This window comes from Denticeps clupeoides, chromosome 13 (genome assembly GCF_900700375.1).
Source record: "Denticeps clupeoides chromosome 13, fDenClu1.1, whole genome shotgun sequence".
NCBI lineage: Eukaryota > Metazoa > Chordata > Actinopteri > Clupeiformes > Denticipitidae > Denticeps > Denticeps clupeoides.
In genome coordinates, this window is record NC_041719.1 from 21,653,124 (window position 1) to 21,670,258 (window position 17,135).

The 17,135-nt window shown below is 45.4% G+C and overlaps 1 protein-coding gene across 7 annotated transcripts; it reads right to left on the reverse strand.

The window, feature by feature from the left end:
- Positions 1-96: 96 nt before the first annotated feature.
- tle2a (TLE family member 2, transcriptional corepressor a) lies at positions 97-16,372 on the reverse strand. 7 transcript variants are annotated; one of them, XM_029000585.1, is made up of 21 exons: positions 15,945-16,372; positions 12,747-12,892; positions 9,626-9,689; positions 5,902-5,946; positions 5,451-5,513; positions 5,304-5,345; positions 4,772-5,021; positions 4,643-4,659; positions 4,454-4,549; positions 4,330-4,374; positions 3,975-4,136; positions 3,753-3,879; positions 3,637-3,675; positions 3,323-3,522; positions 3,095-3,174; positions 2,550-2,799; positions 2,208-2,455; positions 1,876-2,023; positions 1,624-1,774; positions 973-1,049; positions 97-896 (listed from the first exon to the last, which is right to left on the reverse strand). In XM_029000585.1, the coding sequence occupies exons 1-21, from the start codon at positions 15,966-15,968 to the stop codon at positions 789-791; spliced, it is 2,382 nt and encodes a 793-aa protein (XP_028856418.1). In that variant the 5' UTR covers positions 15,969-16,372; the 3' UTR covers positions 97-788. The 7 variants fall into 7 exon arrangements, with proteins under 7 accessions (XP_028856418.1, XP_028856415.1, XP_028856416.1 ...); XM_029000582.1 differs by having other exon boundaries at positions 5,271-5,345; XM_029000583.1 differs by having other exon boundaries at positions 4,805-5,021; positions 5,241-5,345.
- Between the last annotated feature and the right edge of the window lie 763 nt (positions 16,373-17,135).

Here is a 17,135-nt window from a genome sequence, read left to right on the forward strand (position 1 = left end):
CTCTGATTCCAGATCAGGCATTTGGGCCACATGCACATTGTAAAGATAAAAAATAAATACATGATATATACATTTGTTGAATGGAGACAATATAAAGAGCTTTTCCACTTGAGAGCTTTATTTACAAGTCATATATACCAAATTCTCATTGAGAAGTGAAAACACCGGGTTTGTCAAATACGCAAGAGAAATTTTTTTTTTTATTACTATGGTGTCCCTGAAAGATGAAAATGAGAAATCCCCTGACCTTTCTCCTCTGGATTTGTAGTTTTTTTATAATCAGCACATTAAATACAATCAGACTGCTGCAGAATCAAACCTCTTTAACAAAACCAAAAAAAAAAAAAAAAAAAAAAAAAATCAAACGGGTCTGATATTTGCATTGTCCAGCCGGGTAGGAGCGCTGGTACAGCCAGACTAGCCTGGGTCAGGTCATTTAGGTCACATTGCTTGACAAGGAAAGAAAAGGAAGAGGACCAAAAGCCGAAACAATGCAGGGACTTAAAAAAAACAGTAAGAGTCCGTTGCTACTTTGCACTAAAGGGGTTTCCTTTTGATAAAAAAAAAAAAAAAAAAAAAGACGTCTTTGGAGCAGCTGACATTTCTGTAGCTTTATCACAGCATTAAAAACCACCGTCCCGGGGACAGCCCTCATCCACGTCTGTAACAGAAGTCAACAAAAACCACGTATTCCAGTCCATTCTACTCTCTTCAGTCCCATCTTCAGTCACTGGGCACACGAGGACAACAGGGTGCTCTCCTCCTCATCCATCCTATCAGCATGATCCTCAGTAGATCACTTCGTACACAGTGGCCTTCTTGTCCCCAGAGCCGGTGACTATGAACTGGTCATCCGGTGAAATATCACAGCTCAGAACAGATGAGGACTCCTTTGACTGAACAAAAAAATAAATAAATAATAATTTGCATCAACACGCAGCACCAAATCAGCAAGTAGAAATATGAGTTTACCTGGAATATGCTGGATCCATATGGTGTTCTCCAGGCGTTCAGCAGGTTATCTTTGCCTGTGCTAACAAACCATTTGCCTAATTTGAGAGGGAAAAGGGTGTTACTTTGGAAAACGTGTCATGTTCTGGCTGAAGACTGATGCAATAGTGCGGTTGTCCTCTCATGGACTTAATTAATTCACTCACATAATAAACATATATTCCAGGTAACCTGCCTATGAACCAGAAGACCACAAAGTCCCAGGTTCAAAGCCAACTTACGACCATTGTGTCCCTGTGGTGATAGTTAAATGCAGAGGACTCATTTTGTTGTGTCACCATGTGCTGTGCTGCAGTGTTTCACAATAACAATCACTTCACTTTCACCTGTTCAACCCAAAGCCTTTCTGAATAATTTTATGATGATCTCCCAAAGTTTACATTTACAGTATTTACCAGACGCCCTTATCCAGAGCGACTTACAATCAGTAGTTACAGGGACAGTCCCCCCCTGGAGACACTCAGGGTTAAGTGTCCTGCTCAGGGACACAATGGTAGTAAGTGGGGTTTGAACCCGGGTCTTCTGGTTCATAGGTGAGTGTGTTACCCGCTAGGCTACTACCACCCATAGTTGATCCTGGCAGCTTCTAAAAATGTAACTCTGAGAACGTACCACAGTAGGCGAACTTGAGAGAGAGGACACAACTCTCATGAAGATGCAGCTGGTACTTGTCAGGTTTGGAAACATGCAGAACTTCCACGTTACTGCTCTCCATCCCCACTGCCAACCACTCTCCTGTGGGACAGTAGCCCAGGGAGAAGATCTGGGGGAAGATGAGAAGTAGAAGATAAATAATGAACCATTACATGAATCTAGGAGCCTGTTCTCGTTCGGCTTCTGTCCCATCAGGCCCCTGTGCTGTACCTGAGAGGTGAAGTCATGCTGCTGCAGCTGCCGTCCCTCTCTCAGGTCCCAGCAGCGCACCGTGTTGTCCAGCCCTCCCGTCCACAGTTTGGTGCCATCGTTGGAGATGTCGATGCAGCTGGCCCCATCGGTGTGGCCCTGGAACTGCCTACAATAGAGAAGGGATTAAAACCACATCACTGATGGATTTACTGACGGATTTATTTTAGATTGATTGCAGACCCAGGGTACAACCTAGAACCCTGTTTACTCACACTGGCAGGGACACGTTCAAATGCTGATCTAAAATCATCTCTGAAGTGGAGAGATGCACCTGAAGATTTGCTGCTCACCTGACCAGGGTTTGATTGTGCAGGTCCCACACCACTATGTTGCCATCGCTGCAGCAGGAGAAGCAGACCTTGTTGTCAGGACTGATGGCGAGAGCGTAGCAGGCTGGAGCAGAAGACGTCAACTCTGCCTTGATGCGAGGAGTGGGTGTGGCCAAGTCCCAGATGGACAGGGTGCTCGCCTCTCCGCCCACTATTAGGGTCCGCCCATCGGGGAGAAGCTTGCATGAACGAATGTAGTTGTCCCGGTTCTGATTTAGAAACATGAAGTCAGGTCCTCGTCTAAAAGACGTGTAATCGCACGTGGACCCAAACCACGGCCAGTGTCCATGTGCCAGCACTCACCAGGCAGTCCAGCTGGGCCATGGGGCTCTTGCTGCCGGGTTGGCTGATGTCCCACACCTTCACACAGCCTTTCCCGCCGGTGTAGACATGGCGTGTGGAGGTGCTGATGGTGACGGCACACACCACCTCCCCGTGGTTAAGGGTGTGGATCTGCCGAGCGTGGCGCGGGATGCCAGGGCCATGGAGGGCATCAGGTGGGAAGGGCACTGGCTGCATCTGTCCATCCGCACTCACATGGAACGAGTAGGCACTGTGTGAAACAGAGACAATAGGAATGAGAGGGAAAATGAGAACTGCTCTGCATGTTTAAAAAAAAAAAAAACTGTTTTACCATCAGATTCAGTGTGATGCTTTTTAAGCAAAAAGACACAGTGCAGTCCGAAGCCTCAAGGTTACAGACCTTTCAAGTATCTATTTCATTATTTGCATAATTACATTTCACCAAATTTATTAGCATTGGAATTCATACGTGAATGTGTAAGCACATGCAAATGATGTGCGTGCGTGCATGTTGTGTGATGCGTGTTGTGTGTTGAGATACTTACGGCTTTCCAGAAGCAGCGGTTTGGAGGCCGCCTGGAAGAGCAGGAACTCTCATGTGTGGGTGGGGGGGTTCGTATCCCACCTGCCAGAAGACAGGTCAGAGGTTACAGAGAGGTTACACAGAGGTTACACAGAGGTTACACAGAGGTTACACAGAGGTTACACAGAGGTTACACAGAGGTTACACAGAGTCGACTGGTATGAAGAAAACAGAATGGGGAATTTCTTACTACAGGCGAACGTCCGTATCCCGCGGCGACAGCAGCAGCAGCAGCAGCAGCAGCACCGTTAATCTGGGGGGAGACTAGGTGCAGCCCGGCCCCATAAGCCGCCGCCCCAGCCAGGTCTCCATTCACGCCAGCAGGGGGCAGACCAAACGCACCTGGAGGGTACGCCCCCTGCACGGCCAGGGAGTTCCTCAAACCCAGAGCTGGAATTCAAATTCATTTTCAAATAAATCGTTTTTTCCCAATACCGGCAGTCTACTGATTGATAATTCCATCATGGAACCTACAAGAGGAGATGCCCTAACTCAAACACTTACTGCCCCCTGCTGGACACATCTCAACAGAAACCCGGGATTCTATTGAAAAATGGGTCATTTATATAACGTTAAAGCCACTTTACACCTGAACAACTACAAGTGGTCAAGCGTCTTACCCAGAGGGTCCACGGCAGGTTTTCCTGGCAGTGGACGGAACTGGGGTGGTCCACTCGGCCCTGGAGTGGAGGAATCCTGGGATATCGGTGTGCTGGGCTTCATTATAGGGGTGCTGGACTTCTCTCTCTATCGAGAGCCACAAGTGAAGACATCGGTTAAAGTGCTTTATTTAAAAGTTGAGGAAGCATGCAGGTAGTGATGGTGTGTGTGTGTGTGTGTACCGGGGGAGGCTCCTTGCTTCGGGACGGGGACGCAGCACTGCTGGACGAGGCCAGTGAGGTGGGGCTGGCCTGGGGAGGGGCGTCTTTGCGGGATGGGGGCAGCTTGTCCAGCCCATTCTCTCTGGAGGAGTAGGACTGCACGCTGCGTGGGGAAGAAGGGTCCTGACGCACAGAAGACAACATTATGAGCTATGTCCTTGTAATATAGATATATATTCTGTCCTTTTTACACTCTGGCCAGTTATTTTGGTTAAATGCCACTGTGTGTAAAGTATGATTTGTATTTCAAGCACACTAGACATCTGCTCTGAGGTCTGAGGTCATTCCCTACATGACCAACCTGACTCATACAAACCTCGTCCACTACAAGATTATCATCACTTTTGTCTCCATCACTGCCCTGTAAAACAGTGTCAAAAAGGGTTAAAAATCAGAGCGCTGAGCAGAATTGAACTATCCTACGGTCACAGAAAACTCACATAATCGGTCATGAACTCCTTCTCCTCCACTTTCCTTTTCTTCCCATTATTGAGGTAGTCTGCTGGCCGACCTTTTTCCCCGTTACACATGGAACTCTGCGCAGAGGGACAAGAGCGAAAGGACACTTGAAAGAAATTCTAATCTAACGAACATAGAGTGTGAGTCTGAATAGGAAAAAAGACGCTTACTGGTCCTGCATCTCGGTCTGAGTCCATGATTGACGGCCAGCCGATGACAGAGGAAAAACGCAATTTCAGGAGTTTGTAACCCACAGGAAGATGAATGTAAATGTGGAGGGCCTCGCCCCGTGTGTTTACCCAGATAGTCCCCCAGAAGCTCCTTGCCTTTACCTCGGTGGAGGTCCGCCGCCGCAGCCGCCGCCGCCGCAGCCTCCAGGTGGGCTCGCTCGTCTTTGGCGGCCAGCTGGGCTCCAAGGGCCCCAGACAAGGCAAGCAGGCTGGAGCCACCACCCAGAGCCAACCCTGGGTGTGGCAGTCCGGAGGGGTGTGGCCCCAGTGGAAGACCCTGAGCGGCATGCTGGGAAAGATGCTGCACCTGCAGCTGTTGCTAGAAAGAGACGAGGTTAAAGAGCCACGTTAGTGGCCTGTTCATGTTGGAACTATGAGGGGACGTGGGGCTGGTCAGTGGAACATAGACCTGAGCTCAGAATTGGGGAAATGGTCCAGGACATTTCCTACTGAGCACAGCTCATCCTGCTCAGCTCCACAAGTGGAAATAAAACATGACGAGAATGAAGTGGAAAAATGAGAAGATGGAGGTACACACTGTAGGAGGCAGAGGGGGGAATCCACGTACCCCAAGCGATGCATTTAACTCCCCCATAGTCACCTGCTTGGCGCGTTCCATGGCTTGAACCACCTGCTGCTGGTGCTGTGAAGAGGAGCAACGAGAGGAAATCTCAAACTGGTTCCCCGTACGGGGACATAAACCCCAGATATTTCCTCTACATCAGGACTTATGCAACATAATACCCACCTCCTGCGACAGGAAGGGAATAAGCTGGGCACAGATGACGTTCAGCCTCTTGGCGATCTCAGTCTGGGGACAGAGAGGGTGATCACTAAGGAAGATGTCCTCATGCTCAACATCCTCTCTCTCTCTCTTTATCTCTCACTCACTCACACACACACACACACACACACACACACACACACACACACACACACACACCTTCCCAAGGAAGCAAACAAGATCTTGTTAGGAAGCACCAATTTTCTTGTGTGCAATGAAGGAATTGAGCATGTGTATGAGAGAGGAGCCACTCTGAAGGCAGTGACCTGATTTATAGTCAATTTCAGCGTGGAGCAAAGATTGGAGAAAGAACCATAGCGAGAAAGAGAGAATCCATATGCAAAGTGTACTGAACACAGTCTGCAGCTGCCACACACACACACACCCCAATAAAACACTCGTTACACACACTCACCTGTTTGTGCATTTCAATGTTGAGGCCGTAAGACATTTCGTAGTACTGAGGAAAGAGAAAATGCAGTTGAAGTAGTTAGATGAAGACATGAAGAGAAGTGATGTATCTAAAAGTTCATGTAAGACATGCTAAAAACCATCATGGATGATCGGGGCATGGTCACCATCACAGTGCGAGGCATCATTCAATGAAACCTGCACTCTTCACTGCTGCCAAGATCTCACTGTTGCTAGGCAACCTCATGACAATCCAAGAACAGAAGAGGAGGAGAGGGATGGAGGGAGTACTCTGGTTCAGCCCACGACCCCCTGAATGGCAGATGTGGCTAGAAATTACCCAGATTGTGAACATCCCAAAAGCTAAAATTTTTGTGATATCCTAGTCACAAGGTATCTAGCAACAAATGTCTGCACGTGTGTGGACACGTCTTGACTTCTCATGGAACACCAGTCCTTCAAAGCAGGAAGTCTGAAGATGTCATCATTATTAGAAAGAAAAGCTCAGATTAGCCAGTTAGCCATATACTCATCATATTCATGTTTGTGACATGAAGGACAACTGGCTGCAAACAACCAAAGCCAAAATACATCATGGGTCTTCCATAATCTCAAACTACTTTATCTGCATTTCAGAGCAGGGGACAAAAATGTTAAATATGACCGATCACAAGAAGCCATTCTGGCAAAAAGCCATGGAGTGCTAAATCAATCAAGTGCTGGACAGAATTCAGTTCAAATCACACAGGATACAATTTCAGATAAAGGTTGGTAAATCAGGACATAAAATTATAAAAAAAAAATAATAGTAAACCCAACATCTCAAATCTAGTTAAGAGCCTTGGAGAACTCGTGCCTAATGTGGAATGGCAGGGCATTCCATAATCTCAGGCCTGCATAGGCGAAGGGACGGTCACCCCAGAGCTTTCTCCTTGTTTTAGGAACAACTAGGAGGGAATGATCAGCTGACCTTAGGGTGCGTGAATGAGTGTAGGGCTGGATCAAATCAAATAGATACTGAGGCGCAAGGCCATTCAGACATTTAAAGGTAAATAAAAGTATTTTCAATATCAATCCTCTAACGGATTGGGATCCAGTGCAAGGAAGCTAAGACTGGGGTGATGTGCTCATATTTCTTGGTGCTGGTTAAAGTGCTGCTGCATGTAGGACAAGTCAATCTAGAGATCTTTATCCCAGCATATAGCACATTGCAACAGTCTAAACGAGACCTAATAAAAGCATGGATTCAAATTTCCAAGTGGAAACGGGAGCAGAGTTGTTTAACTTTTCATAGCTGTCTCGGCTGGAAGCAGCTAGATTTCAGTACTGAGCTGATCTGTGATTCAATTTTCAACTCCCAAATTGCACACACTGCTCCCCTGGTGCCTTTCATGGCTGCCCACTGCTCACTAAGGGTGATGGTTAAAAGCAGAGGATTTTGTTGTGTGCACCATGTGCTATGCTGTGTTTCACAGTGACAATCACTTTACTTTCAAAGGGAGTAACTAACATAATTCTAGGGCAGGTCCCAGAATACCCCACCCATTCACGTCCCGGAATACCCACTGATCCACACTGTTGAAGGCAGCCGTTAGGTCCAACAGTACCAAAGCAACACAGTGGCTAGTCAGTAGCTATAAAACATCATTTAAAACCTTTAGCAATGCTGATTCAGTGTTATGACCACTTTACAGCCTGATTGTAACACCTCAAGAGTGTTGGTTCATTCAAAAATGCTCTCAATTGCTGTTAGACTATTTTATCCAAAACTTTCAACAGGAAAGGGATCTTAGAAATCGGTCTACAATTTGAAAGCACGGAACAATCAAGGCCAGAACTCTTAAGAGGAGGTGTTACAACCGCATGCTTAAAATTTGAAGGAACAGATCCACAAAAAGCTCAGAGGTTTTCACCTCAATCACATACATGAGATCTCAAAAGAAAAAAAAATGAATTCATGGCCTGAACTGGGAAACTACCAGCATTAATTCAGTAGTGAAAAGAAACTTTCTAAACCTGGAAATGGACAACATCTGGTTTTCAATTGTGACTGGTCACCTAAGCAATGGAATAATTAACAAAAATGTCAGGTTTGGTTTACAGGCCAGGACCCATGTAAGTACTTTGGGTGGGATATACATGGATCTGTCACTAGATTAACACCATACAATAGCTGAAGAAGCTGGGGACAAAAGGGACAAAACAGTGTAGGAACCACAGGATCCAAAACAAGAAGCTACTGTGCAGAAAACTGCTGGGGAGCGGCTCATGCTGCAAGCAGTCAAATATATTACATATATAATAAATCAGAGCTTTAAATGCAGTGAAAGACTGCTAGTAATGCAGTTTGAGTATTTCATTCACTCAATGTAAATGCAGGGTGGAGTTTTGTTCTAAAACGTAAAAATACGGCTATTCATGATTCCTTTTTATTCATTCTTTCTGCAATGCGTATTGCCATGTCTATGCATTAGTCATCTAAAATGAGTAAGTAATCCAAGTAAATGCATGCAGACCCATATCCACAATGCCCCAGCAGAAGTGGTGTGGTGTGAATATTCACCGGTCTCACGATTCGATTACGATCATCACTGGATCACGATGGATGCCATAAATTTTCTACATGGTCACATGATGAGTTAAGGTCTCGTACTCCTGTGTGGACGCATTGATTTGCTACAATGAGCAGAAAAATGTTTGTCTTCTTCCAAGATGGTTGCCTGTAACCACTAGTAACTTTTCAAAATGTCTAATTTCTCTGCAGTGACATTATTGTTCTACTGTAATACAAATCAACAGTGAATAAGTAAATGTCAGTTTTACAGTGTTTTATCAACTCTGTCACAGCGTAGAAATTAGACATTTTCTTTTGAAAAAGGTTACAGGCAATCACTTAGAAAGAGAACAATACAATTCTTAACTTGCAAATTTAATTTAATTTAACTACAGAACAGACATATAGAACAATAATTTATGTATAATACCTTTTTATTAACATTATTTTTATTTTTATTCAGGTAAAAATAAAAAAAAAATTTTCATGTAAAAATCCAACCCTGACGTTATTGTGACATCTTAAATTTCCTGCATTTACCAGACGTCCTTATCCAGAGTGACTTATAATCAGTAGTTACAGGGACAGTCCCCCCCTGGAGACACTCAGGGTTAAGTGTCTTGCTCAGGGACACGATGGTATTAAGTGGGATTTGAACCTGGGTCTTCTGGTTCATAGGCGAGTGTGTTACCCACTAGGCTACTGCCACCCTTATAATCAGTAGTTACAGGGACACTCAGGGTTAAGTGTCTTGCTCAGTAAGTGGGATTTGAACCTGGGTCTTCTGGTTCATAGGCGAGTGTGTTAACCACTAGGCTACTACTTAGTTCAAAACAGCATCCCATTTTATTGCCCCTGATGGAACTCTGCAGACTGTACAGATTGAAGACTGTACACCGTGTAGACGCTGTGATGGACGCGTACACAGGCCACTACAGTCACTACTGGCACTACTTTTTAACAAGATTTTTATACCGCCACCAATCACCAAGCAATGTCATTATGATATGATCAATTAATGTTTTTCACTGATCAATTATGTTGATGTTTTGCAATTAGAATTTTTAAAAATTTAAAGAGTTAAAAGGTGGACCTTCACAAACGCTGTATTATAACGCAGTTGGTCAGTGGAGATGTTGTAACACCACACAGGACTGACAGATGAGTCTCTCACCATGACGTAGTGTCGCTGGATCTCGGTCTTCTCTGTGGCCAGCTTCTCACATTCCAGCTTCAGGCTGTGGGGATGATAGAAAGGTGCGGAATCAGTAACATTCTGACTGGACCAAGGAAGTTCTGCTGCAGAGTGGAAGCAAATTCTGACGATTCCCAGCTCCTAATGTCCAGGCAACACACACACACACAGCTTCACCCAGCCAAGATGTTTTCTGCAGGGTGAGCAGGAGGTAGAGTGGAAATTAGAAAATGATTAATACTCTGACACTCTGCAACAGGTAATAAGAGCACATCCTCCTCCATTCTGCAGGCCTCTGCCAACGCCCATAATTGACTCATTTATCAGTGTTAGGGGTTGAGATGGGTCTTGGGCGTCCACTGGAGTACTTCAAGCTCCTAATGGTGTCTACTGCACATGGAATTCCATGGCAAGGAATCGGGACTGCTGATGGAGGGGACAATACCTACCATGTCTAAGGTACATAATCAAGGGGTGACAACCAGAGGGTCCAACGTTCTACAGTCTTGCACTAGAAATTCATACATCTAGAAACCCACTGATCATGATGCACAACAGCAGCAATGATGAAGTCCCCAATCCAGCGAGGACATGAGTCCCAGTCATGATCGCTGTCTGATGGGTCAAACAGTCCAGTTTCTAAATCACTCTGGCCGTACACACGACTCAACAAGCCAAACATGTCCGCATGCACACAGCCCAACCTTGCCCACACACCAGTCACACAGACACATGCAAACATACCTCCAGTCTGAAACCAAGGACACCGCACACAAACCACTGAAGTGTCTTGTGGTGGGTCCCCTGAATCCACCAAACGTCTGCTGTGTCCATGTGTGTGTGAGTGTGAGAGACCACATTGAGCATTATGTCCATGCACAGCAAGTACACTGGAAACATGAAATTCTGGTAAGATGGCGGCGTGACCGTAGCTCCACAGTGGTGTTTTGTTGTGTTCTTCTGTTTCCCACACATGGGCATCAGGGAACACGTTGTCTCTTCCAGCTTCATCATCCTGCTGACATACAGGATGCACACGCTCGGACTGCAGTGGAGAGCAGGCCTCCAGCTTTACATGCTGTATGATGCTACTAGCGATCTGCAGAAGGTACACCCTGACTGTTCCCTGTCGCTGAAGATCCCAACCATGGAAATCTCACGTCAGTTCTCCCTAAATTCCATCAACACGTGGACTTTACGACCAGAGGAGATAACACTCGCCTACACGCATACTGGGCGGAGACCACATCAGACCACATCACAGTTATGCTAATTCCAGCATAAAGACCACTCGTCAGACGCACAAAACTGGTTCTAACTGAGAGCATTCTGACCAGCTGCATCACTGTCTGGTTTGGGAACTGCACCGTATCGGACCGCAAGACCCTACAGCGGATAGTGAGGAAGCTGAGAAGATCACCCGAGTCTCTCTTCCCTCCATAATGGACATTTACCACACACGCTGCATCAGGAAAGCCACCAGCATGGTGATACACTCTTCACCCTCCTACCATCTGGAAAAAGGTACCGAAGCGTTCGGAACCCTCATCAAGCCATCAGTCACCTGAACACTCATGGACTCACCAGTCTGGACTCTCTCTTACACACACAATCTGTTATATTGTATGACTACATAGCTGTAATATTTGCACATTTATTATTCATTATTCATTTTGGTCAAAGTTATTCTTGCACTGCCTGAGTCCCCTGTTTGTACTTTATGTAGCTCAGTTTGTCTGTGTCGCACACGTGCACTTTATGTTAAATATGTTACATGTAGCACCAGGTTTCATTATGTACATGTATATACAGTAACTGGAATTACAATTAAACTACATGTAACCCACAGCACAGTCAGGTCTAAAACTGAATTAGCATCCTGCTTATGTCAGAGAGAGCGGATTTGATTTGAATAGACAGACGTTGAGAACCAGGACGGGTCTTAAATCCAGAACACTGCTATGGTGGAGATGCAGAACAGTATGTGTGTATATCGGTGTGGGTTGCGAGTTTGTGTAAATGTAGAAGAGTGGATGCATCGAGGTGTGTGTGCATGTACGTATAAGTATGTTAGATGCTACTGTGCTTCCCCAGTACCCAAAAGCAACCATTTTCTAAAAGTAATATATTTAGTAAATTCAGGTATAGAACAATATCCTTGTCTAAACCCAATAACGTATGATAAAAAATGTTTTACAAGAGAATTAAGCAGTAATCTGCTGAGGCTGAACATCCACACTCAAGGTTTTATTATCTCTATATTAGTAAGGATGTGGCACATGGTGAATGTTTGCTAGCGTAACATGAATACGAGGACTATTGAGAAGTGGAGAAACCTTTTTCGTTGGTGTTTTTATGTTTTTTCCAGTTCTGATTGACAGGCCTCACTCTGGAACCTCGATTGATGGTGGAGATGCAGAGAAAACAGGCAGACAGTCATGGATGAGAGAAAAAAAAAATCTCATAGAATTCATAGCATTTAAAACTTGACTTGACTACACTGGTTTTAACATCATCGGGAAGTAATTCATCCTGCTCTCTTATAGTTTTAAACTCTTTACATGATTATACCATATTCCTCCAGTACTGTGGCATGACTGGACTTCATCTTCCACCACAAAGGGAGTGTGTGTGTGTGTGTGTGTGTGTGTGTGTGTGTGTGTGTGTGTGTGTGTGAAGTCGTGCCAGTGAATTGGGGTGTGGGGGCGAGAGAAGGAATGCAAACAAAATCCCCACAGTCACAGCCAGTCATGATTATCAAACAAAGTAAAGCCCTCCACCATATATCTCCTAATAACCATAAATGTGGAGATCTGACAGAGGAACACATCAGGCATTAAAACCATTTTATCTTCTCCTAATTGTTACATCTTTTTAAAACCACTGGTTTCTGGGGGTCACGCTGTTAAAACCCCAGTCGCAGCCAGTTGTGTCGGGTGAGTGACAGTCTCTCTTTTATGTGTTCTGACACTCATTAGCATGGTCGAGGTTAAAAAAAAGAAATGTAATAAATACAGGGATTCTGTCCATCTGTAGACAGCATATAAATATATCGTAAAACAATAAAAACATTTATCAAATGCATGAATAAAAAGAACACCTGTGGTACTGTGTCTGCAGGAACTGGAACTCCTCTTTGATGCGGTCGAGTGTCTCGGGGTACGTCAGCTTTAACGACTGCGGAGCTCCTGACGCCACCGCTGCCGCCACGGAGCTGGAAGAGCCAGGCGGTGGCTGGAGAGGAGCCTGCACAAGAACATAAGCACACCTTTTACACAAGTGTTCATCCTGGGATAACGCAATCATTTAACACATTTCAAAAAGAAACAGTCTATATCTGGATGTATTGGGTTTTTTTTAATTATTGAAGACTTTATAACTAGTCAAACAGATTTAATAAAAATAAGCCCCATATGAGGGTGTTAGTGTTCATCTTTAATATATATATATATATATATATATATATATATATATATACACACACACACACACACACACACACACACACACACACAATTCACTTGAACTCTAGCATAATAGCTTTCACAGAGCATTTTTAGAGCATCGATAAATTAACATTTTTTATTGGTGCATTGACAATCTGAAGCTTGAGAACATCATTACTCTGAACCAACTGAGATGGTAGAAAGCAGAAATACTAGAGTCTAGGTTTCATGCGGTTCCAGAGTAATGCAGCACGACAGGCACACAAAGGGTCCCACCAAAGTAGGGGACAATGGACTGTCAGTCCCTCTCGCCATCATCCTGCAGAGGCGCAAAATACCCATGCAGGTGGCACTCATACAAAAAGACTGGCACATATTTAATGATGCAACCTGTACTGGAATGATCCAGGGTGACTATCTGTGTGTGTCTGTCCTGTGATCGAGACATGATGTGGTCTGGGGGCAGGGACAGTTCTGGATCTCTGGACTTACACTCACTAGCACAGCGATTTCACTTTATAAAAAGTATATAGAGAGAGAGTATAGAAAGCCACCATTACAACGGTCATAGTCCATTTACAACCAGTTATTACCCTGTAGCAGCTACAGAGCCCTGCTGGCCTCATTCACCTCACCAACATGCAGACACTTACATACTGAAGCCATTGTCATTCCATTGTGACAGATTAGCATTTGTGCAACAAAAATGAGCCAGTAGGAGGCCACAGCCTTCAAAGTAAGAGAGACTGATTCCATAGACTAGGATATTTCTATTCATGATATTACCATAGGTGGTCATAAACTCCTAAAATGTGAGGAGATTATGTCTATCGGCCCCTTGTGGTCTCCGTTATGTACTGTTCTAGACGAACCACAGGATGAATAGAAACGGGATAGATGCCTCAAAACACAGCAAGATGAACACTGTACATAATAACGCAATGAGCACAAATTAAAGTCCCATCAAAGGCAATTATCAATATTTTACAATAAGATAATGCCACAATTTCATCTTCAAAAAAAAAAAAAAAAAAAAAAAGAAAAGAAAAACTTTACTACTTAGTAGCTATATTACTAAACCTAATAATACTTCAATTAAGTCATGTTCAATATTACAGAATGACAGAGATGCAAACTTTCATCCCCACAGTATAAAATACAGGGTTTTTAACCATTTTTACTAAATTAATTCTATGACTCTAAGATACACTTAGAGTCTCTAAGATGACATTTACCAGAAAATTGTTAAACTAAACTTATGACAACCCTGCAAAGCTCGAGTTAAACGGTCTTTCTTCCTCCACATTCAGGCAGGCAGTCCAGATGAAATGGGCATGATCAGGTTCGGGCGTGGCTCATCAGCTGTAATTTACATGACATTTAAAAGGTGACAAGCATCACACGCAGCACCACGTCATGTGGTTCACAACGTCAAGCCAGCAAAGATACTACAGACCTGAGCTAGTTTTAAACGTTGTAGCTGTAAACGTTAGAACTTATGGGAAATATGTACTTGATGTCATGCATTCATAACTTTATATATGCTTATTTCCTATTCCAAAACTTTTAAGACCTGGAGAAAAAAAGAAGAGGATATTGACAGTAGCTGGATCCCCAACTGCTAATGTGCCACCAAAGTCCCCTTGATCATTTACATTTACAGCATTTACCAGACACCCTCGTCCAGAGCGACTTACAATCAGTAGTTACAGGGACAGTCCCCCCCTGGAGACACTCAGGGTTAAGTGTCTTGCTCAGGGACACGATGGTAGTAAGTGGGGTTTGAACCTGGGTCTCCTGGTTCATAGGCGAGTGTGTTACCCGCTAGGCTACTACCACCCACGAATGTGTTCTTGACCACACTGCTTTGTGGGTTGTTCCGAGGGGGAAATGCAATGGGGAAAGGACTGCTCTATGGACAGGGTGACATGGCGGCCTCTCCTGCGGTAGAATGGACCACGTCCACCTATATGAAATTGTTTTTGAGGTCTATTGTTGAAAAGAATTTTCCTAAAGCAGCTATATGCTGAAACTCCAACACAATATGCATTCATGAGTCTGTACGAAACGAAATCTCACAATATCCATGTAAAAATAATGATGCCTTATGACAATGTCTATGGTGACAAGTTGATGCCTCAATGACATTGCCTAGCAACACCACCAACACCGGGTCACAGATGAAGTGTGCAAGCAGGAAGTGAAATGGTACTTTTTCCAGCGCTCTGGAAGCCTGCCTTTGCCTGTGGTTTGGGTTGGTGAGCCGGTGTCTGGTGGCTTTCCAGATAACGTGCAGAAGAAACCGAACCCCGAGGTTCTCATCTTCAGTGTCACACCTGCAAACCATTCATCCAACGGCATAACCGGCCCTCGCTCAGCCAGGTGTTAAAAACCCAAATACATCACTGACCCAAACCGAGACGTCTCAGGACGGGCGCGGCCCAGACCTGAAATGATTCCCAGCACTGATCAACACGGGATGAAATATGGAATTCCTGAGAGGAGCGGGGGACCAGGGGGGACAGGGGGGACCAGGCTGGTTTTCTGTGGGAATGGGTGGGGGAGGGTCTCCGGGATCTGCTCAATTTCACAGCGTTTACCTGTCGCCACGAAAAATGAAATGACAGAGGACACCCACGTCCCAGTAGTGCAGTTTAAAAAGGCGACTGTCCCCAAAAACACACGACGGTCCCCACGCACACGCGCTTGTGATAAAGGAGGGACAAAAGCCAAACACAAGGCCACCATCTCGGAGGGGACAGCAGCAGTAACGAAACCTCGAATTCCCGGCGATATAAAGTAACTTTTGGTGGGGACAGGCTGCGACATATCGGGTGTCCGTGGTCACTCACCGGAGGGCGGTTCTGCGGGAACATGGTCGGCGGTATCGGGGTAGAAAGCGGGCCGGTTCTGGCCTCAGAAGTTCATCTGTGTGCCCGGCTCGACCCTCCCTTTGTTTCCGGCTCCTCGACTCGCCGCTGGAGGGTGGAGGGCTGCTGGAGGGCTGCTGGGAGGCGGCTGGAGGCTCCTGGAAGGCGGCTGGAAGCGGCCTGCTTTGTTCCGCGCTTCTTCCTGCTCCGACCGGGACGCCGCGGACGCCGCGCCGCGTTACATTTATTCCCCCGCACGAACCTTCTAAATAATTCAATTCTTGGCCGGCCTTTACTGGAGGGCTCCGCGACGACGTGGTCCGTGTGTCGCCTGCATGACGCGTCTTTTGTGGGACTTGGCGTTATAAAGCTGGGGAATGGGGGAATGGGGGAATGGGGGTGCAGCGGAATTGTTCGGCGGTTGAATGAAATCTCCACGTGGGGTTCGACTCAGCCACAGTCAATGCTGACAAAAGCAGCCAATCACGGTGCAGGACACCCACGTGGGGCGCGGCCCTCGCCTGCTGATTGGACGCCGTGGTGTCTGTAGCGTCCCAGACGTCAATCAAGCACACCAAACGATTCCGAGCACTTTTTAACCCTTCAAGGGACAAACTGTAACTATACGACATTTGAAACTTTTTTTCTTTGTGTGTTTTTAAGTGATCGCACAGATTCCACCAGCATTAATGTGTGTTTTCAGGGGCAGTGGCATGCCAGCAGTGACCCCCACAGCGGGGCTTCTAATTAGAAGAAGAGATATTGAAGAAGCTATTTTCTGCCAGTATACAAGGTAATGGGGGAAGTGACGGAGAATAGTGGCAGGACGGAAAGTAGACTGCATTTTCTTTCGTAAAACCCTTGCGGATCACTGATGAATCCCGGCTCAGAAAAATGTCTCCTATCTAACTGTGAGCCTCTGGATATTTCTCATGATCGCACCTTTTGTGTCTGGGACAGACACTTGCACAACAAGCAGACATCCGTGGGACAAGTGACAAGCATTGTCCAAGTAAGAGGTTGAAAAATACTATTTACATGTGAAGACGGGGCCGTTTTTTAGAAAATGTTCTCTTTGAAGACATGCGTCCATCTGTCTTTTTGAGAAGATCTGAATGATGCATAATGGAGGCATCATTAATTAGAAGGGGTTATGAGGGATGTGGACAGGCC

Bases quoted from the DNA above. Each gene is read 5' to 3' on its own strand.
- tle2a (XM_029000581.1), bottom strand. From the start codon at position 15,968: ATGTTCCCGCAGAACCGCCCTCCG. The intron at 4,375-4,453 runs GTGAGTTTTCTG...ACTGTTTTACAG, and splicing joins AGGAGTTCATGACCGATTAT to GGCAGTGATGGAGACAAAAG. The intron at 1,775-1,875 runs GTACAGCACAGG...ATCTTCCCCCAG, and splicing joins AGCATGACTTCACCTCTCAG to ATCTTCTCCCTGGGCTACTG.